Source organism: Giraffa tippelskirchi, chromosome 3 (assembly GCF_054371585.1).
Source record: "Giraffa tippelskirchi isolate mGirTip1 chromosome 3, T2T-mGirTip1v1.2.pri, whole genome shotgun sequence".
NCBI classification, from domain to species: Eukaryota; Metazoa; Chordata; class Mammalia; order Artiodactyla; family Giraffidae; genus Giraffa; species Giraffa tippelskirchi.
The window spans coordinates 54,712,185-54,735,005 of NC_137277.1; the positions used below are offsets into that span (position 1 = coordinate 54,712,185).

The 22,821-nt window shown below is 50.3% G+C and overlaps 1 protein-coding gene across 15 annotated transcripts in view; it reads right to left on the reverse strand.

Annotated features, from left to right (window-relative positions):
- MSI2 (musashi RNA binding protein 2) overlaps positions 1 to 22,389 on the reverse strand; it is a 403,404-nt gene extending 381,015 nt beyond the window's left edge. For all 15 annotated transcript variants that reach the window (XM_081585317.1, XM_081585313.1, XM_081585312.1 and 12 more), the window contains exons 1-5: positions 22,125 to 22,389; positions 21,792 to 21,832; positions 21,392 to 21,473; positions 20,606 to 20,690; positions 16,809 to 16,850 (exon numbers count right to left, since the gene is read on the reverse strand). In XM_081585317.1, the coding sequence (XP_081441443.1) occupies positions 16,809 to 16,850; positions 20,606 to 20,690; positions 21,392 to 21,473; positions 21,792 to 21,832; positions 22,125 to 22,186 (312 nt within the window). In that variant the 5' untranslated portion in view covers positions 22,187 to 22,389. The remainder of the gene's footprint in view (positions 1 to 16,808; positions 16,851 to 20,605; positions 20,691 to 21,391; positions 21,474 to 21,791; positions 21,833 to 22,124) is intronic.
- Positions 22,390 to 22,821: the final 432 nt, after the last annotated feature.

A 22,821-nucleotide genomic window follows, 5' to 3' on the forward strand; every position in this document is an offset into this window, starting at 1 on the left:
GCAGCTTTGGCCATGCTCAGGGTCAGAGCTCCAGAACCCCCCTGTGGGGTGCGCCAATCCATCTCTCACCACACCCTTCCGTGGACCCTACACTCCCACCCATACTGAACAACCTGCCCCACCCCCCCAAAAGCCGAACTGTCCAACTGCTCCCACAGTTCCCTTGACTAGAAGACCTCCCCTCTCACGAGTCCTCCTCGAGAGGCCCGCCTGCCCTCTCCTCCTCGGTGTCTCTCCTGTGCTCAGTACCGACAAGCACAGCCCCTGGCTTCACACCAGCACCTGCCCTGTTTATACACCTGTCTCCCTCGAGCTTGGGGCTCAGCAGGCCCAGGGCCTGAGCTGGAGTCTTCCCAGGCCCCAAGAGACTTTCTTTGTCCAACACAAGGCCTGGTGAGCGTGTGTTTGTCACTCAGTTGTGTCTGACTCTGCAACCCCATGGCCCGTAGCTCACCAGGCTCCTCTGTCCATGGGATTCTCCAGGCAAGAACACTGGAGTGGGTAGCCATTTCCTCCTCCAGAGGATCTTCCCAACCCAGAGATCGAACCCAGGTCTCCTGCATTGCAGGCAGATTCTTTACCATCTGAGCTACCAGTGAAGCTCATTTTGCATAGATTCCCCTTTCTCCTTTCCTGTAAGATGCTTTCTGCCACAACTCCCTCTTTCCACCCTCCCTTCAAGGGAATAACACTAACAGTGTAACAACATGTCCGAATCAGGCCTGCCCATGAAAAGGAAGCGAGGCAGCAATGGGTGGGAGCCGGCTGGCTGCACAACAATGGGTCCACAGCTCCTCAGGGCAGTGGCCACAGAGGGCTGGACCCACCACCACCTCAGACATTCCTCCTGCACACACCAGGTATGACAAACAGGCGCTGGTGCCAACTTAAAACCTCACCAAGAGGAGAGGACTGTGGGAAAGGAAGAAATCAGAAGAGACAGATCCTTTGTCCACCCCACACACTTAAGAACATCCTGAAATCGCAAACGGCCTTTGATCAGGCCTGCCTCAGTCAAGCAAGGCCTCTGAATTTCAGAGAGTACCAGACACAGGTTTCCAAAAACTACTAAGAGTCTCCACATCGCTTGGCATCTGGCCCTCCCGTTCCCCCCCACCCCACCCCCACTGCAGCTGGGACGTCACACAGGGAGGCCACGGTCCCCACGCCCGTGGAGCTCTCTGGCGCCGCGGGGACACAGGCAAGCCCCCTGACAGCCTCCTCCGGCTTGCAGGGCCCACACCTGGGCCATGCCAGATCACTGCCGGGGCATGTCATCCTGAAGCTGCAGACCAGGATCTCAAGCAGGCCTCGCCTCCCTAACCCCATATCTCCCTCCGTGGGAGCTTTTGTCCAAAGCCAAGAGTCTCCATCTGAGGAGCTCAGGTGTCTCCTGCAGGTGAATGTCCCGGGCACCTCTGGTCAGATCTCTGCAGAGCCAACCACCTGCCTCCCAGCCAACTGTGCCCAGCTCTTCACCAACACTCGCACGTGATCCCAGCAACAACCCTGGAAGAGAAATACTGGTCTCACATCATCCCACTTTACAGACTGGGAAATCGAGGGCTAGCCACGTTAAGTGAACTTCCCCAGGTCCCACAGCTGGGAAGCTACTAGGCCAGAAAGAGAACTGTGAGACTGCTCTCCTGCTAAGCCTATCCTCTCATACCCAAAGAACAGCTGGTCCCCACCACATACTCCCGTCAGCCTTCCTCAGTCTACAAATGAGGAAACGGAGGCTCGGGGCTGCAAGACAACTGGCCTGAGGTCAAGTTCAGCTAAGAAGGAGAAGCCAAGCCTCTACCGCTGAGCCTGGAGCGTTTGGCAGCCCTTCCTCCCACTCCCAACACCGCGGCGAAGAGGAAACCCACTGAAACCCGCAGGCCAAAGGAGAAAGATCCCTGACATGGTCCAATCTGAAGCGCGCAGGCCACGTGCTCCCTAGGGCTCCTGTCCCCTACCTGGAGCATGGAGCCCGCTGGCCGTCTGTCCTTGTCCTTTCTGCCACCCGCCCCAGAAAGCCCGAGTCAGCACTGGTGAGGCCTAGAAGCAAAGACCTGGAGCCTCAGCACAAAATGAAGCATCTGCCTGGGACCTGGCACTAACAGGTCACCTGCCTCAGAGAAATGCTAGCATCACCCAATTTGGAAACTCAGGAAATGAGTCATGCCTCTGTTAGGACGCCGGAGAAGTGACCTTCCCTCACCAAGAAGGAAACTGAGGCAGGAAGCAGCGGCGACAGGCCGGCCATACCCCACTGCTGGGGACAGGGGACAGGCAGACGCAGGTGGGGTTTCTTCTGGACTCAGACACCCCACTGTGGTCCTGTTCCTCCCTGAAGATCCAGGAGAATCCGGTGCCTTCCTTTAGGGGACAGGCACTCACCCCTTTCTCGCTGGCTCTGTCTTTATTCCCTTGGCTTTTAAACCCAGAAACTTTTACCAAAAGCAGGCACATGCAAAAAGGAGCCATGTCTGTCACGACGGGAAGCTCCCTCATCAAGCCACCGAGGTCTAAACTGGCTCCTAATTAATATTAACCCTCCAAATCAGAGTCATGCTCAGAAAACCTTGGATGAAGAGACACAGGGCGGGAGGGGAGTCTCCAATTTTCTTCTTACTTCATCTGGAAAATTAAGAGCACCACTGATTTGAACAAGAAATCATCAAGGAAACCAATCACAACTCCACAAGGCCCGTAGCGTGATGGACTTGGATGTGTAACCTGCCACTCGCATGGCCTGAAATTAAAATGATTGTGGCAAGAATAGCAATGATGGCCTGGGTCTGTCCCTCCTCCTCCAACCTTAGCAGACACAAAAACCCCTAGAGGAGAGTCTGAAGGCGAGATCAGGCAAGAGATCATCCTCAGTTGCCACAATAAAGCGGCAGAAAGCCGGTCAAACACTGCACACCCCGGCCCTTTGGGTGCAGGCAACCCCAGGACCCTTTACCTGAAGGATAACCATCGGGGCAGTGAACGCAGGGCACCAAAGGGGGAGTGGTGTCTGGAGACCCTCCAGTCCAAACCCAACATTTATTTGCTGTTTCTGCATTAATTACAATAAGCTGCTTCATAGCCTAGTGATCGCTTAATGGAGCAGCAAATATGGCTTTTCCCTATAATTAGTCAATGTAATCTATGACGAGTTCGCCCCTCCCGGCCACCCCTTCCCATCCTCCTCACACTAACACTCACACACACCCCACATCTCCCTGCCTCCACCCACAATCCACTTAGGTCAGAATCTCACTCTCTGTCTCTGACAACACCTGGCCGGCTGATTCCACCTGACAGATACGAAGCTGAGAAGACAAAGCTGGAAACGAGCAAAGAGATCAAGATGGGCAAACGGCAGATGCCCTAAGATGCTGGGGGCTCCCGCGGCCGTGGCAGATGATCCAAAAGCAGGGACCCACCAGGCGATGGCTGGGAAGGTGTCCTGGAGCTCTGCTCACAGACTCCCACTCACATGACAGGCTTCCCCAGTGGCTCAGTTGGTAAAGAATCCGCCTGCAAGGCCGGAGACCTGGGTTCAATCCCTGGGTTGGGAAAAACCCCTGGAGAAGGGAAAGGCTGTCCACTCCAGTATTCTGAACTGGAGAATCCCATGGACTGTATATACAGTCTATGGGCTCACAAAGTGTCGGACACAACTAAGCGACTTTCCCATCACATATACACATGACAGGACCCATGGGTCTGTGAATCAAAACCTCTTACTCCAAGTACTCAGGTAAAAGGCTCTATGAGAAGGTAATAATCCCCCTCTCAATACTAATGTTCTTCCTCTCTCTCAACTGTCCTTGGGCACAGCTGGGAGCCTGTCTTTCCCTGAAGTTATTCCTTCTTTCTAAACATCCCCCAAACCTCTTCAACCATCCAGCCAGTGCGTCCAGGGACCACTGGAGGTCAAAGGAACAAGCCCACTTTCAAACGCTTGCCAACACCATCTAAGGTTCCTGACAAAATAAAAGCACTACCTTACTCTTGAAAACTCAGGTAGATTAAGGATACCAACATCGCCTTCTTACAATTCTCTCTACTTAGCACTAAGGCCTCATCAGCTGACTTCAGGTGTTTTCACCTCCAGCAAGAGCAGAGAACTTTGCATCTTTCTCAGTTTCATGATATAAAATAAAATTTTAAAAAATTCCCTGGTCACGGGGGGGCGGGGTGGGGCGGGTGGACATTGAGGGGAGGAATTAACATGTTCTAAGTGTCAGCCATCCACCAGGTGCCTTATCTACAGGGTCTCACGTCTCATTTCAGACCCACAACTCTATCACCCAGTTTTTTAGATAAAGAACTGAAGCTCAGAAAAGCACAGACACCTTTCTAAGGCCATAGAGTTAGTGGCAGTGAGATTCCAACCAGGTCCCTGTGGGCCCAAAGGCTCACAGGGTCCCTGTGTGCCCCTATCGAAGCACGTGCCTTGTGTATTATAGCGCCCATACTTGTCCACATCTAAAGGACAGCAATTCCACTCAAGTGACATATATTCATATGCAAACATAATGCACTTGTTTGTGTGTGTGTGCACACATATGCTCTTTTGCAGTTCTCAAATATTGTGTTTAAAAATAATAGTAAGGAGGAAGACAGCTGCCCTTAAAACAACTCTCCAACTACCAAGGCAGTCACTTTGTCAAGCCTGCCATAGCGGACATCACCCTTCCTGACAACACAGTAACTCACACTTCAAAGTGCTGTATGCCAGGCCCCGTCCTGAGCACTTTACATGCCAGCTCCTGTAATCCTCACGACAAACCCATGAATGCAACACTACCTCCATCTTACAGATGACAAAGCTAAAGCACAGAACATTTAGATAAACTTGCTCAAGGTCACATAGCTGGTGAATGGCAGAACAAGGATTCAGAGTCAGCCTAGTTTCAGGGCCCAGGCCCTGACACACGAAGCCACCCCGCCTCAGTGGGAAGGAATAAGAATAACACAGTCAGTGAGTCGGTGCAGGGGGGCAGAGGAGTGGGATCGGCCTACATTTGGAGCTTTCTTCCCCAGACTTTCAGCGCCAAACCTGAAATGACCCCAACTCATTCCCAAGTTGGTCTCATGATTGCTCTAACTCGAATAATTGTTCTATTCAAGCTCTCCCATCAGTATCTGAGACAAGAGCCTCAAGGGCCTCAGGAGCTGGTCTCTAGTCGGCTTTTGAAGCCCCTGCACACGGGGAGATAGGTGAGGATGCTAGAGTTCAAACTCACAAAGCACTTTTGGACCCTTGGGGGTTTTGTCTGAAAGAGGGTCACTTCCCACAAACACAATCAGTCCTGCTCCTGGGATGCCCAGGGGGGCTGATCATCCTCACTCCATCATCTCTCTACAGCTTGGAGACGAGCTCAGGTGACCGTTTCCACAGTTCCTTTGGCTTAATCCACGGGGTCGTGCTGAAGAGGGGCTGCTCAGAGAACTAACGCTATGAATGCACAGGCTCTGAGCAAACAGGACGATGTGGCGATAAAGGCAATCACAACATGCTAACATGGCAGGGAGCCAAACGCAAGCTGCCCAGGCAGGACTTTGCTCAAAAGAACTTTAATTGAATTCTTTCAGCAAGTGCAGCAGGAAAATTCATAATGAGGGCCCCCCCCCCCACTATGTCAGTCAGGTTCTACTGTTGTGTGGATCCAGTGAAAAATCATTTCTAACAAGGATATGGGACGTGTACAGACCTTAACCTGAACATCGCGTACTGCAGGGAAAAACAATGATCAAATCCCTGGATTTTTATTTTCAAAGCGATTTAAGTAAGGCATTCTGCCATAATCAGCTTTACTACCCCTATTAGCACAGGAAAACAAGTTCTGAACCTAGCTCCCTAGTGAAAAACGCAAAATTTGTATAATTAAAATTATACTTGTGAAATTCAAACACACTTTAATTTCCTAAGGGCCCCCTAATCAAGTCAGAAGTTCTTACTAAAACCAATTATCTGCTTTGAAAACAGAAGAGGTAACAGATACACGGAACAGTCTCGTGGAGAGTCACAGTCCAACCTTTTCCTCGGTTCAAACATTCTAATTTGTTCCTTTTCCCACAGGTGAGAGAGACCATGAACCTACTAGTTGGGTTTTATTCAGTGCTATGTGCGTTAAACATTTTTGTTTGCCTTTAGCTATAGAAATGACATATATAAGAGATATTCCAGAGGGAACTGAGTTGAAAGTGATGAAAAAAAAAAACAAACAGGCAAGCACCAATAAATAAACACTGCATTTCCACCCACTCACCCCACTCTAGGTCCTATGTAGGTATTTTTTCCCTAAGATCTCACAGCAGATTTTCAAACACTTGCCCATTAGTCTTTAGAAGGCTCATGCCAACACCAGGATGACGCATGAGACAGAGAGTCCGGCCTCACTTCTGGAAGTGTCTGACAGCAGGACCAGGTATGTCCTCCCAAGGTCCCATCCAGTAAGACAGCAAAACCCAGATTCCTCACATCCTCACCAGGTAATCTACCCGAAATATCGCAGCTTCTCTTGAGTAACTGGAAATTCTTACACAAGAGCAACATGGAAATATGGAACACTCTCCAAGGCACTAAAATATTTAAGAAGCAGTTGTTGCAATGTTCCATTTATACCATCAATATGAAATGTTATCGGTCTAGGGCTTTAAAAATAAAAAAGCCATTCGCCAACAGGCCTTCTCCTCCCCCCACTGCCTGGAATTCATCTGAGAGATGAGAATATTGACTTTTCACACTCCTGGACCCAGCACTCCAACAGTATGCGGCTCTGGGATGTGGCTTCACCCGTCACTCACCCGGGCCCCAGCAGATACTCAGGAGGTAAAATAAAATGCCTCCCGGTTGAAAACTTTACTTTTCAGTCAATGGGAATATAGTGCTCGCTACATACGGCCTCTCGAGAGTGGAGAATCCTGCAGCCAAGTGAGCAGGATTCTGTGTTAAAACTTTCATTGGAAGACAGGAAGCTCGAGGGAGTACACACCACACACAGGCACCCACGCACATGTGCCCAAGGAGACACATCCTGCTACGAGCAAGTCCTGGGAACAGCTCTGCCTCGCTGGACCCTTGCCTCCCTCCCACCGGAGAGGTCACCTCATTAATGTCACTCAGCATCACATTTTGCTACACTAGGTCTTTCTGCACTCTCTTCCCGCAGGCAGCCCAAAGCTGGCTGCCATTGTAAACTTATGCTCCTTGGGAAACTATCAAAAGCTTGGATTGGAAAAAAGCGAAAAAAAATCTCATAGGGCCTCTCTGCTCACACTTTTCCCTCCTCCATTTTCTTCTCTTTGGTGCTTTATTCAAAATCATTACACACACAAACCATACTCTGAAAGTCATTTACAACAGGCTGGCTTAAAAAAAAAAAAAAAGCTAGTGATTGGAGGGGCCCATCTCTTTGCAATTGCCCAAAGAGAATAATTCATTTTGGTGGAGGATATGGATGAAGCTCTGAATACATTCCAACATCATTTTCTGCCCTTCAAAACAATAAAAATGTAAAAACCGCAATGAAAGAAGGCCCAGGGTGGCAGGAACGAAGACTCTCTTGACCACCCCCCCCCCAAGGAATTTATTCTCCTGGATCATCTAAAGCACTCTGTCCCCAGAATGTATCATCAAGACCATTTTATTAGATTTTTCTAAACCCTTAAAATTGTCACATAATTGAAACAGAAACAGCAATTTGGAGTTCTGAATGGATTTCTTAAAAAGAAGACTCCGTGCTGGCTCACATCCCCTCCTTGGCTGCTCCCGTCCCTAACCTAAATTTAAGGCCCTCACATACACAACCCTATTTATTTTTTAAATCCTCCCCTGCCATAAAAGTTACACAGTCCCCTAATGCCTTCGATTTCAGGACAGTTGGGAGAAACTCATCCCAGACAACAGGCTAAAAAAAGAATCCATTAGCATTAACTTGCCTGTCACAGCCAGTGACAAATAAATGAATGTGATGCTTTCAGATCAGTCATTGGTGGAACTGCCCCCAGGCAGATAAAGACCAGGCCTGGGAGACAGAAGGCCCACGGGGAGACCTTTCACACGGCGGTATCTTAGCTGTCCCCTAGCTGCTCCCCAGGACTCCACTCTCAGGAGCAGCAAAAACAGGCATCAGATGCAGAAAAGAAACTGCATTCCCAGTGCCCACCAAGCATCGCCAGGATAGAGGGTGATCCCTTCGAAAGCCAGTGACACGGAAGCTCCCACATCTCAACAGGCTGTTCTATCTGTCACCCCTAGAAAGGGCCAACAGCACCCATCCACCTGTGAGCTTCCAGAGAAGAGCCTCTGACGATGCAGGCAGTGCCATCTCCAAGGGACAGCAGCAGATCACAAGTGCCTACCCGGGACCCTCTCTGTGCAGCTATCACCCCAGGCCCTTCATCTGTATTCACCCGTACCAATTCTAGAATGTAGGAAATATTAAAATCCCCATTTTACAGATAAAGAAATGGAGGCACAAAAACATTAAGTGACTTGTCCAAAACTCCACAGCTAGTAAGTGGCACTTCACTGTGCTAAACAGGTTCTTAAACACAGGCAATTGAAACCAACCTGAAGCGTCCTGACCAGCGTAGAACAACGCTACTCCTCAGCCTGAGCATAGAATCTACCTACTCGTGTCAGATGGGGTAAAGCTGAGTAAAGAGAGCAAGGAGTTGGGATTCAGACAGACCAAAGGCCAACCCTGCCACTTACTGGTTCTGTTGGTCCTAAGAAAGTTCCTGATCAGTCTCAGCCTCAGTTTCCCCATTTGTCAACTCCTGCAAAGGACTATTGCAAGGATTAAACTAAAAATTAAGTAGACGGAGGCTTAGTATGCTTCCTCAAACATACTGACACACAATATGACAGTCATTATTCTAAATTAAGACTTTTCTTCTTGATTATTCAAGGTCTCAAAATAAAATAAGGAAGTATAGTAAGCTAGGTACACACCCTGAGAATTAACCTTCCGGAGAGCTAGGAGCTTGATGCTATCTACCCTTGAAGGATAGGGTGACAAAGGACACCGTTTTGTACGTGGGGCCCAAATACCTGTCCCAGGTGGACCAACCACCCTTGGTTGCTGCTACACGTGCCACGGGGTGCTTAGGCCCACGATCACACCTGCTCACACCTCTCACACCACAGAGAAGGCAGAGGTCGTGATTCCCCGTGATCCCACATCCCTCCCACCAGGCAGCCACTCACCCAAAGGTGACCCCAAGCAGACATCACCTATGAAATCATAGGTCAGGATGCTCTGAGCTACAGGGCACAGGCATCAGTGCTCCACAGTCTGTGATTTCCAAACCAAGAAACAACACGTCAACGTCTATACACGGTAAGGTCAAGATCACAAGCTGGAGAAGGACAAAACACAGAACTCTGGAATTCTGTCTGTATCGCGGCCTTCTGTTAAAAGAGACAAAAAGGGGAAGGCGAGAAGGCGGAAACTAGAGAATGACAGGGCTCTTGGTAGCTGCCACGCCCCCCGCATATCAGGGAGGGTATCAGCCCAGAGCATCACTCCTGGAGAAGGGCCAGCAGCCAGAGAGGGCGCAGTCGGAGTCACACGGAGCGCACAAGCCCGGGATAGGGTCGTTCTCCCTGGAATGGCACAGCCTCGGTCCTCACAGGGATCCCAACTCCCACGCTCGTCGGAAAGCGCTGAAACCTGGTACGGAGAGCCCCACAATCCTGCCCACGCACAGCAGGGCCCCCAGCACCGTGCCACGAGCGCAGACGTGGGTGCTCGGCCTGGCCTCCGAGGCCTTCCTTGAGCTGGCCCCAGCCTGCCGTCCGGGCCCCTTCCGAGAGCTGAGTGGCACACACACCCACCTCCGGCTGCGTGTCCTGACCCCCTGGCCCCTGGTGGGGAGAACTGCATTCCTGCCATTCTTCTTGCCTACCTGTCCTTCAGAACCTAGGGCAAAACCCACCTCCTCCGAGGGGCTGTCCTCTCTCCTCCTCCAACTGCTGTCCCTCTCTCTCTCTTACTGAGCTTACTGCATCCTCCTAACACGGGCAGCACCCCCTCCTCCCAACCCAGAGCTAAGACCCAGAGCTAAGAAGACCCAGAGCTAAGAAGACAAGCATGGCGTCGGTTTCACCATCCTGCTTTCCTTCTAGCCAAACGGAGGTCAGAGTGTACAAAAGAGCAGGACTAGGAGCTAAGCGCTTTTTTAATTAGTAAAATCTGCCTGTGCCTTTATCGTCCTGTAGAGGTGATAAGGCATGAACCTAACCAACCATAAAACCCAGAACAAAGCACCTAACACAGTCCCGGGTGCTGGGCAGAGACCTGGTAAATAATTACTGAATGCTGAGCGGGGTATCTGAACGCATGAAAGACATGGCCAGTGCCCATCCCCCATCACCCTCACCCTGCTGAGGTTTTCACACCAGCTGGTGCAGTGCACGCTTTGCTCACTGCTTCTCTGTCCCACTATAGTGAAAGTCCCATGAGGGCAGAGCCTCCGTCTTCTTCTCCACACCACTCCCCTGAACCACACACAGAGTCTGGTGCATGGCAGGTGCTCCATAACATTCAGTGAATAAATGAATGAATGAGTGAGTGCCTGGCACAATGCCACATATTTTTTGCTAAATTTATTATTGTGAAGGCACACCCCCAAAGAAAAGGTAAAGTGCTGTGGAAATGCAGAAAAAGAGGGAGAAGGGACAGCATCATGGAAGAGTAACAACTAAGTTGGGCTTTGAAAGAGGGGTCTACCTGGGACTTCCCTGGTGGCCCAGTGGCTAAGACTCCAGGCTTCCAATGCAGGGGGCCTGGGTTTGATTCCCTGGTCAAGAGACTAGATCCCACATGCTGCAACCAGGAGGTCACATGCCACAACTGAAAGATTCCTCAGGCTCCAACAAAGACCCGGTGCAGCCAAATAAATACTGAAAAAATAGTGTCAGAATGGCTTCAGTTCAGTCAGTTCAGTTGCTCAGTCGTGTCCGACTCTTTGCGACCCCATGAACCACAGCGTGCCAGGCCTCCCTGTCCTTAGAAAGTGTGATTAAAAGTTGTACAGACCCCTGAGAGATATCCAGAGCTTAATCCAATGTCTCTTTGTAAAAAAGAAAGAAAGGAGGGGGTCTGTCTTGTACAGTAGAGGGAAGGAAGGGCGGTGCAGACAGGGACCCGCAAAAGGGCAGTTCTTCAGGGAAGCAGAAGGAACACCCCGGGTATCAGCAGCAAGAGGGGAGATGAGCTGGGGAATCAGCCAGAAGCAGATCCCCAGACAGACCCTGAAGGATCAAACTGCCAGGCTGAGTTCAGACTTTGCTCAGTGGGCATCGGGAAGCCAATGAGGCTTTCCTACAGCACCCCGAAAGTGGAGTCAGCAAGCACAAACAATGAGAGGAGCTCTTAGTAAGTCAACAAACCAGATCCAACAAGAGCACCGACACGAGCGGCCCCATCTCCCTCCCGTGTTCTCGGGCTCTTGGCCGGAGAACGTTTGGGTTTAAAAATACAAAACAGGACGCGAAGAACGAATGCAGCCTCCGGAGGCCCCCAGGATGGGCAGCTGGCTCTTAGCGCAGAGCCTTCCTCCTCCTCTCGTCCCCAAGGGGCACAGGGGTCTCACCCGTCTGCCAGAAACATCTGACACAGAACACCGGCCCCCCGGCCTCCGGGTGGACTGACCTTAGCGTTGAGACCCAAGCACGTGAGGAAAGGCAAAAATCCAGGGAAAGGACATTTGTAGGACGAGGTGCCCCTCCCCTCTGAGCTGACACCTGCTGCTGCCGGGAAGGCGGGAAAGAGCAGGAAGGAGATCACGTCCGACAAGAAGGAAGCTCAGCCACTAATCCCCTGAGGCCCTCACTGCGGGAAAAGAGGCTGCTGACACCCCGCCACCACCCGGCTGGGGACAGGGGCCCACCGGCCCACCGGCAGGTCGGTTAACTGCGGCCCCCCAGATGACAGCTGCAGATCACCCAAGATGGCAAGATGCTGGGAGGACCCGATCCGCAGCAGCAGGGGAGGCCAGATGTCGAAAACTCACCCCTCGCCCTTGAGAAGCTGCCAAGAAACCGCTCCCCCGGAACAGGAGGTGGGTGTATGAAACACTTGGGCTGCCCTGCACCCATCTGGAGAGCCTTCCAGGGGACAGGAAAACCTGGCTTTGGGCTTAACCTTGCCATAACTTAGCTATGTGGCCTGGGGCCACTGACGTTAACTCCCCAAGTGTCAGCTGCCTCCCCCGTGAAAAGAGCAGGCTGGATTCCACTCATTCACTGAACAGTTACCAAATGCCAACCATCAGCAGCCCTCTGCCATCAAGGGGCTTACAGTCCAAGCAAGAATTTTCTTAGGTCATCTGCACCGTCATAATTTTCTTTTTTATTCTACAAAAGTAACTCTATGATAACAATACCAGCAGACATTCTCTGGGTGCTACTTTGCACCAAGCTCCCAGCAAAGGCTTCTGTATTCCCCTTGAAAACAGTTCCACGTGGGGCAATCCATGAGCCCAGTTTTAAAGCAGAAGAAGCTGAGGCCTACAGGGCCAGGGTCACCCAGCTGTGACTGAAGGTAACTAACAGGCTGATCAAATGAGATTTCTCTTAATAAACAGATAAGGTTTGGCCTTGGAAACTGAAGGAGGAATGTGCCCATCAGGGGAGCAGGGGTTTACTCGCTAAGTCGTGTTCAACTCTTGGGACCCTGTGGGACCATAGCCCACCAGGCTCCTCTGTCCATGGGATTTCCCAGGCAAGAATACTGGAGCGGGCTGCCATTCCCTTCTCCAGGGGAATTTTCCCAACGCAGGAATCGAACCTTTGCAAATGGATTCTTTACCACTGAGCCACCAGGGGACCGGGGAATGCCTTATTATACACGAGGATAATTAGGGCAGATGGTAAATTATGCCCAGACTCACTCTTGCCCCAAGATGCCAGGCAGTCTCCTGGTTTCTCCACACAAGGAAAAGAAACCACAAGCTGGAGCAAAACTCTTCCAGGGAGCCAACACTTCTACCCAAAGAGACCAGCAAAAGGGTATGATGACATGATTGGTCCCCATCATTCCTGTTTCTCCAACGGCTTCAAATTAAGTCATCTTTTTAGAGGAGCATGACCAGTTTACTCTTTAAAGACAGAGGGGGGAAACTCTGACATATTTTACCAAATGAAATAATCATCCAGAGAAACAGAAAGACACAGAACAGACCTATCTTCTGATCAAAATGCACTTCACTAATTAATGGCTACTAGTCTCCAGAGACGGAGAAGGCGATGGCACCCCACTCCAGTACTCTTGCCTGGAAAATCCCATGGACAGAGGAGCCTGGTAGGCTGCAGTCCATGGGGTCGCACAGAGTCGGACACGACTGACGCGACTCAGCAGCAGCAGCAGCAGCAGTCTCCAGAGAGTTTGCCTTCGACTAGTTAATAATGCCCATTATACTTCACTTGAGACGTGAACATTCATATCGCAAAGAGGGAGAGATGAACTGCAGAATTCAAAACCCTTCCTCGGGTCGCTCATTAAAATTCTGGTCAAAACAGATTTGTATTTATATGATACATTAAAGAATATTATGACAGTCCTAATACGAAATCTGTTCTTCACTGCTACGAATTTTCTTTCGTATTCAGTTACAGTTTCTTTCCAGCAGTCTTGTTTTAACACCTCCGTGGAATATTTCTCCGGTGAGTGTTAGCAAGGAGGGACAGCCAGACAGCAGAGAAATGAATTTCAACTGAAAGACACGCTGACGCATCATTTACAAGTGCACCACCCAGTCCCCGAGGAGAGGCACGGCTCACCTTGCCACCGGGACCCTGACACACACACACACACACACACACACTACACACACACCAATTTTGCAGGAGATAAAGAATAAATAAGGTTTGAGTTAACGTTCTACTCTCCCGTCGGCCAGGTTTCAGCCTCCAACACCAGCTTCAGTCTGAAACTCCCCTGGGTGGACTCAAGCTGTCGGAAAATAACCGTTGACAAGGAAGGCACTCTCTGCCCACCCTGCCCCAGGGGCCAACCACCACACCGCACCCCCAACTCCAGAACCCCCGAAAGACGCTGAGGGTCGGACGAAGGGGCACACCGGGCAGAGTCCCACAGTGGGGTGATGTCACAGGGCCGGGAGAGTCACCCCACTGGGGAAGCGCCACAGCCTACCCCTCGCAGCCTGGGGGCCACTCAGAGCCACCCCCTCCTCCACACCCCTTGGCGCCCCTGAGGACAGACGCTGCAAGAGGGCACAGTTCCGGGCCAGGCTATACCACTGTGCAACCCAACAATGGTTTCCAGAAAAAGGAAATCATACTAGCACCCAGCTCACAGGGCAGAGGTGAAGACTGAGGGAGTCAATATACATCACGTCCCTTCCACAGCGCCTGGCACAGAAACTCAGTTAACGCTGTCATCATTACTAGACCTCTCACAGGATTAGCGTCCCAAAAATCACGTGGAAAACATGAAGTGACTAAACCATAATGGAGAAGAATCTGAAAAAGGATGTATATACACACATATGTACACACACATACACATAAATGAATCATTGCTGTACACCGGAAACTAACACAACATTATAAATCAACCACACGTCAATAAAAGAAATTAAAAAAACAAAAACAGCAAGGACCAAGTATGGCATTACCATACCCTAGGTCTTTTTTCAGGCACTTTACCTTACTTAATTTGCTTCTCACCAAAGCTCAGGGAGATGGAGAAATTGAGGTTCGAGGAAGTTAAATGATTTGCCCAAATTTATACAGTTAACAAGTAGTCCAGTCGGGATCCAAACACAGGCTGTTGAACTCGAAAACAACAGTGGTGATTAAACCAACAATGATGCTGTCGGCAATGATGGATATGATGAGTTGCAAGACCCTCACCCTGTGCAGGCTCTTTTACTCTTCACAACCCCATTTTACAGATGAGCAAACTGAGAACAGGTGATTTCTCAGTGTTGCAGGACCTGGGATTCAGATGGAGATAACGGATAGAAAAATTTTTTGTGAAGAATGTGTATCATAAAAAGTAAGGTATTATTATGAAATCCCTAGAATTCCATAGAAAGATGTCTTCCCCAACTGGTTTAACGTTAGCTCACATCCCGAAGTCTGATATTTCACCAAAACCATCCCAGACTTTGGCGAGGGCGGGGGACACTTTGACAAGTTTGAGAAATATTCTGTCTTGCTTTTAAGTTGAAAGCATCACTGAAATACTCACCAGAATATATTAAAATAAAATATTGTCCTCCTGGTTATAAAAAATGGGAGAGTTGAGGAGGAGCTGCAAAGAAGAGGAGAAGCCCATGGTTTGACCAAGTCAGGGATTTTTCCAGTTTCCCGCTAGAGTAACCTGATCCGAGTTCTGGGGGATCAAATGACTAACCTGGAAATTTGAAGATTCACATTTATGGAAGAAACAGCCATTCTTCCAAATCAGGAAACCCTGCTAATTCTGGAAGTCTTCTGAAACATCAAGGATCACACACAGTTTGGAAAGCAATAAACACTGAAGATAGTCCCAAAAGTTTGTGCTCAGCATAGAAATAATCCAACTCCTTTGATTCATTAATTTCTATTATTTGCTTAAGCATTAGGGGAAAAAAAATGCCTCAAGAAAATACTTTCACTATTTTTGTTTAGAGATTTGTGTTTCCTTCTGAAGAGGGAAAGGAAGGGAAGAAAAAGCAAGAACCACGTGGAAGAAAGAGAGGGAGAGGAGAGAAGGAAGGAAGGAATCGCATGGCAGGCTCCAACCTGAAATTCTCAAAATACCATCCCCAAGAGCCAACTATTTCTTCATTAATGTGCAAAACCATTCCTCCCCTTGCACAACTAAAAGGTCCCACTTCTGGGAGACCATGCTTAAAGAAACAAACTGAACTGTCTAAACCTCAGTATTATCCCTTTTATGACCTACACAGACACTTGACCTTTTCCCCTTCCCCTTAAAACAGTGCCAAGGCCACAAGACGTGGAAAAAGTATTCTTCCGGGATTACCCAGGGAAGAGAAAAGTATAATTTAAAAAGTGCAAATTTAGCGTGGAAGCCATAAGCCCTTTAAATCTCACCTTGGGCTTTATGCAGCTGTGTTCTCATGACCACACATGGCAAGCTCAGTGAAAATTACGTTAACTACACACTTGGGAAACGGTGAAGGCCCATCTCAAGCCTTCCAGCAAGCCTTGCAGTACCACTTCTGCAAAGGGACAACGTTTCCAGCTCTTCTCCGCCCAGGCATCAGCACTTGCACAAAACAGCAGCACTCTGCTGACTTCAAGTGTGTCCAGCCTGATCCAGCCTGCCTGAAACCAATGCACACATCCACCACTTCCTCGGTCGGACTGAGGGCATCTTGGGCCTACAAAGTTGTTTTTCCAAGACAGGACAAGCTGTTTACTTAAATACTACTCCTCTCCTTAAACTCCAAGTTGTTAGACCTCGAAAGAGTACCCTCCAAAAGAATCACAAGGAAATGGCCAATTTTTCCTGATGGGATCTCAGCAATGCTTAAAAAATAAACAGAACGTTTGCATAAATATTGCAACAGACGGTGCTACGTCCTCCCACAAAAGCACAGGCTGGTCCCTGCCCCCAGATGGATGCTCAGAACCCACCTGGGAATGGCTGACTAGCAGACGCATGGTTATCTCTCACAGCGCCTGGCCTGCCCCCCCTCACTGCCACACGCTGATACCCTGAAGAAACGGGGTGCACCAGGCTTCAACACATCACTGCCAGTGCTCTGTTTGAAATCTGGAATCCTTGGCAACCACCTCTGAGTGCTAAAATCCTATGACTGCTTCTCCTACTTACCTTGGGTTGCGCTCGACGAGGAAATGCAACTTTGGGGTCAATCTGGGGGAAAAAAATGGAAAAGTAGGAGTCAGCTGCAGGACTTTTGAGGGGAGAAAAACAATTACAATTAATCGCCTAGGTATTAATCACTCATTTCTCAGGCTTTGAACCCAGCTTTCAGTAACTTCTCAAACAACTCAAAAGTTTCCTTAAAGTTTGATGTAAACTTTAACAGTCCCTCCCAAAATGTACCAAACACGCCAAGCCTTTATCAAATGCCCCACTGTGCATTTCAATGTGCAATGCTTTAACTAGTCAGATTGCATGTGTTCTTATTTAGGCAAGGACGATGAACATTAAACGGTACCTGCATCTAATTCGTGATGCACGGCTGGGAGAAAAGATGGGAATGTCATCATTGAGAAAAATCAAAACATGAAAATTACATGGAAGGTCCTTTCAGCAATAAGTAATTGGATGGCAGTTCTTCTCCTCAATGATAACTAAACAACACAGGTGGAGAAGAGGATTCCAAAAATTTTTTAAATTAACAACATCCAAAAAACCCCCCATCAACATCCAGTAGGATGCTCTGCTTGAATTAGTTCACTCATGTTTTGCGAAGTAAAATTACCTACGATGAATTAGAAGGACAGTTCGTTCAGTAGTTATACCTCAAAAGAAAGCAAGTGTCAAAGAACTATGGAGCCTGAGTTGGTTCTTAAAATAATAATAAAAAATTAAAATAAAGGAAATGTAGGAGCTAAATGCACCTGGATTTTAAAAATCACAGGGGTAAAGATCTATCAGCAACCTAAACCCATATTTACAAAAGTAAGGCCATTATAGGGAGAAAGTAAAAAAAAAAAAAAAAAAAATTACTGAAAAAAAGCAGTCAGAATCAGTGCAACAATTAGCGTATTCCCCCTACCCCAATCCCAATCTGAATGGAGAAAAAATTATATTCCACATCAGATATCTGCAGGTCTCAATCAGGGACTGGCTTTAAAACCCCCAACAATTCCCACAGAAGCTTTTGAGCCTGATAGGCTGATCTGAGAGGGGAAAAGTTGTTGGAGAGAAAACATGGAGAAGGAAGGAATGAAAAAATATTCCCACTGTTACTTTTCATTAGATTTCTAAATATCACAAATCTTTGGGAAGAATTCAACACAGAGCGTGGCAAGAATACAGCTACAAGTTAGTTATTTATCTGCTTTGGCTTTCATATTAAAATTTTCCCCTTTTAAAATGTAAATCTCAACCTTGGTTTCAGTTCTGCCAAGGGGCGGAGGGGAGAGTAATGCTTTGGGAAAAAGCACAGGAGTGGGGAGTCACACCAGAGCTGATTCTGTTCCCAGACTTAACATCCCCTAGGACCTAGGCGGTAAGACATAAAGATTTACCACTTTTATTAAGGTAGTTTAAAGACCTCATAAAAGTCTGCAGCATCACCTGAGAAATGAGAGATTACTTTGCAAAAACTAAAACAGACAAAAAAATTTCTGATCTAGGAAACTACCCTTTCATGGAGATTAACATTACCGCAGCTACAGGTATATTCAGCACTGACTAGGAGCTGTCGACAGGAGAAATACAACAGGTGTGGATTTTCCATGCTGTTGACCAAACATAAGACAGATATGTCTTTTCATAAACACTCCCCCAAAGTTGTTTTTTTTTTTAAGTTGATCAGCAAACAATTGCAATAAGCACCATGTTTGTGGGTTAAAAGGTGAGGAATATGTCAAGAGGAAAAGGCCAGGAGCTGGAGGAAGGTAGGGAGAAGTAAAGAAAGCAGAGCGCTTAAAAAATACATATATCTAAAAGTACAAAACTCGAAGCCAATTCAGAATTCCGGTGTTGGGTATTGGTAACAGCGTGTTATACCACAGTGAAAGTTCTTCCATGGGTCAAGTGTACACGCTGAAACCACAAATGGAGAGGACAGGTCAAGAGAAAACCGGCAAATCCCAACCTTTTGTACATCCCTGTCAACTATTTTTTAAAAAACGAACAAAAAAGAAAACTACCAAAAATGAAAACATTAGTTAGTTAGGTACAGCTCTACTTACTGTAGCTACAAATCCTCTAGGAAAAAACTAGGGTACTATTTTGGATGTGAATGGCCGTTACCTAAACAAAGCTTTTAAGGTAACGGTAAACAAGATCCTCGTTTCCATGTCAATAAACCAACCGCGTCTGCCTCCTGCACTGAACGTTGAAACAAAGTCAAAAGCTAGGTTATACTAAATAATAGTGACCAAAACATGTCTACAAACAATTATCGAGCCAAAACTGCAGGCTCTGCATCTGATACAGAGGGAGACGACCCACCAGCCACCATAGAAATCAAACGCTATTTTTCCCCCACCGGGTGGGCAGAGGGGTGGATAATAAATTTCCAAATTTACCTTGAAATCTCTCTCCTCTTTAATTTTATTAGCTTTGTGAAATGTCTAGCCGAGAAGTCAAGGAGATAAAAAATGCTTCATAGGTCCGTTATCACCCTGCAAACGACTGTCCCTGAAACTAAATGATCTCAAAGTGCAAAAAGCCTGGGCCACAAGCTAGGACAAGTCTAGCTCAATTAATAAAGCAACTTAGAGTGTGGGGGGTCTTTTCTTGGGGTAGGAGGTGCTAGGAGGTTCGCCTCTGACCTCTGATCAGAGAAACAGCGTGAATTTGCAAAATCAATGCAGGGACACCAAAGGTGGCCAGGTTTTTCTTTTCTTCTCCTCCATTCAGTGTTAAAAGTCAAGACGGACTTGAAAAGATCACTTGTTCTACTCTTTTATTTTACAGAAAAGGAAACTGAGGCCTAGAGACAGGGAACAGCTTGCCCAAGCTGTGCTCGGACAGCTGGGCCTAGAACCTGATTCCCTGCCTCGACCCAGTTGCCCACTAAGGAGAGATGAGTCAGGCCAGCACTGCACCCCAGTGCCACCTCAGGGACCCTGCCTTGGGCAGCGGTACAAAGACCTTGGGGAAATTCTAGTAGACAGACAGGGAAGGCAGGGGAGCCACAGTAAAATGCTACAGACTTCTCTCCTCTCCCCAGGAAATGTATTCTCATACACTGATACTTTCTTCCCTTCCTCTTCTGACCTTGGAGACCCATACCCCGTCGAGACTGGACCTGAAAACCTTCTCAGGCTGTAAAACCACCCACAACTCAAAGGATCGAGAAAGGAAAGGGGAAAAAAACAACACAGAACAAAACACAGAAACCCAAGGCCTTCTCCCTTATCAGCCTTAGATTTCACACCATCTGGAGTCACCCACTGGACGCCCAGCTTAGCTCTGGGAGGTCTCCTTCCCTTCTCAAACCACATTCCGAATCCCAAGTGCCCAGGAGGAACCTGTTGCCTGGACAGTGATTAGCGCCCCCGGCCCCCTTGGGCCCCCGCGCCCCCTGGGTCGCCCTGAGACCGGCCGTGTGCCTTCTATAAGCCGATTCGCACGGCCGCACTGGGGAACGCGGGCAGGGCTGGGCTGACAAAGGAAAGTTGCCTCGGCCCGGTGGTGGAGTTCCTTTTCAGGGTCTTTTTGGCCCGGATGGTAGCCTCTCGCCAAGCCGACCCCTCCCTCAAGCCAAGGCCTGGCAGCATCGGGGGGCTGCGGTGGGGCAGACCCTGAAAAGAAACCCCCAAACCCGGCAGCGGCGGCAAACTTGAGAACCCACACGAGCTCTGCTGCAGCGCGCCCCGCTCTGAGCAGAGGCAAGAGAGGGCGCTGTCTCTTTAAACGGGGCTGTCAGGGCCGGGGCGGTCCTGGAAAGGGGGCGCGCGACCACACGGAGAGGCAGAACCTACCGTCTTGGAGTCTAACTCGTGGTGGGGCTGGCCTAACACTTTATCTACACTCGCCGGGTCTGCGAACGTGACGAAACCGAAGCCTCTGAAATGAGACAAAGAGGGGGAGAAACAAACAAGAGAATGTGGCACCATCGGGAGCGGCCAGGAGTGAGCCCTCGGTGCAGAACTCAGAGCCAAGGGGCCCCCACACCCCCCGCTCCTCGGTCCTTCCCACCCCCCAAGCCTTCATCCCCGGCCCCGCACGGAAACACATCAAGACTGTCGGGGGCAGTGGGGCGGGGGCGGGGCGCGCGGAGGTAACTTGGGGGACGCCGGTGTCCCCACTCCTTGGCCACCTCAGTTTCTCTCCTCCTCCCCCGCTTCCCTTTCTTTAACTCTGTATTATTCCAAACAAGCCCCAGCACTCAGAGGAGACACAACCAGCTTTCTAAGAGGGGGTCTTAAGAGTTCGGGGCGCCGCGAGTGCACACATTAAAAAAAAAAAAACCTAACTGTGGAAAGTGAATGAAGCTGAATGTCATTTGAAACGGGAGAAAAAGAAGCGAAGGGGAAAATGACTTAAAGCGCAGATGTGGACATCTCTGTATCCAGAGTTCAGCACCAATTAACAATAACCTTTGGGGTTAATGGGAAGGGAGGGGGGAAGGATGGAGCGACGTTCGAAAACAGCCACACGCCTGAGCCCCGTTCTAAATCCGCTTAGCTACTTCCGAAGACACCTCCAAAAATAACACTTAAACTTTGTTCTGAAATAAAGACAAAATCCAGAAGGGGATGGTTTACCTGGAGCGTTTCGTAGTGGGATCTCTCATGACCATACATTCTCTAATTTCTCCAAATTTGCTAAAATAGTCTCTAAGGCTATCTGTAGAGAGAGAAAGAGAGAGATGGGGGGGGGGGGAGAAGGTGTGGAAAAAAAAAAGCAATGCAAATTCTGATCAAGGACAAAAACCAAAAGTAGTTTTCTGTTGTTATTCTGGGGGTTTTTTTGCACACGCGGGGGAAATTCGGCAACAGAGGTCGCGTAGAGGGCTCGGAAAGGATTTGCTATTTAAAAAAATAACCTTGCACAGGAGAAGTGGGGAGCCAATGGCGGGGGGGGCTTTTCCTACACCGGGATAACAAAGAGCAATAAAGAAGCCAAGAAGGGGGGGACCCGGGCGTGCCCCCCTCCCTCCCTTACCTGGTGAGGTCTGCCAGCTGAGTCCGCCGATAAACATTTTACTGGAGGGAGAAAACATAACAGAAGTGAGCACCGATGTCAGATCGGCCATTTTGACGTGTAACTTACAAAAGCTAAAGGGAGAGCGGGGGGGAGCGCGCGAGCGGGAGCCGGGAGGTGGGCTGGGGGAGCGGGCGCCGGCCGAACGCCACCCCGAGGTGCGCGGCTCCCCGGGGGGGGCGCCGGCGGGTCGGTGGGGGGGCGCCGGAGGGGCCGGGCGCCGCGCTCCGCCGGCCCCGCCGCGGCCAGGGGAGCGAGCCGGGGAGGCGCGGGGCGCAGCGGCTGGAAACTTACCCGGGGTCGTGCTGCGAGTCGTTGGCGCCGCCCGAGCCGCCCGGGCCCCCGTTGGCCTCCATGGCTGCGCCCCCCCGCCCCCCCACCCCCGGACACCGAGCCGCGCGGCGATCGGAGCGCAGCGGCGGCCGGCCCCGAGCCCGAGACCTCCCGCTCCCTCCGCCCTCCGCCTCCTCCCCCCGCCCGGCTCTCCGAGTCCCCGCGAGCGGCGGAGCCGGGGCCGCGCCGAGAGCCGTCACACGTGGGCTCGGCTCCGCTCGGGCCCGCGGCTCGCACACCCCCCGCCCCGCCCCCGCGCCCCCCCCGCCCCCCGCGCACGTGGGGCGGGGTTCTAGAACGTCGTGTAACCAATGCCGCTGACGTCACGGCCCCCGCGGCCCCCGCCCTCCCGCCCGCGCGCGCTCCCCCGGCCCCCGCGCCCGGACCCGGGGGGCGGCCCGCGCGCCCCGCGTCCGCGGGGGCCCCGCCTCCGGACGGGCCGGCCGCAGGGGGGGTGCACCCCGGCTTCCCCGGGGTCACATGGGCTGCGGGGGGCGGGCGCGCCGGGAAAGGGGGAGGCGCGGGGAGCTCGCTGCCTGCCTGCCTGCTCGCTCGAGCCGGGGACCAGACGCCCCCCACCCCTCCAGCTCGGCCTCTCCATCCAAGTTCCCGGTCCTCGGCCGCCCGGATCCGGGGATGGCAACCGCCGCCCGCCTGC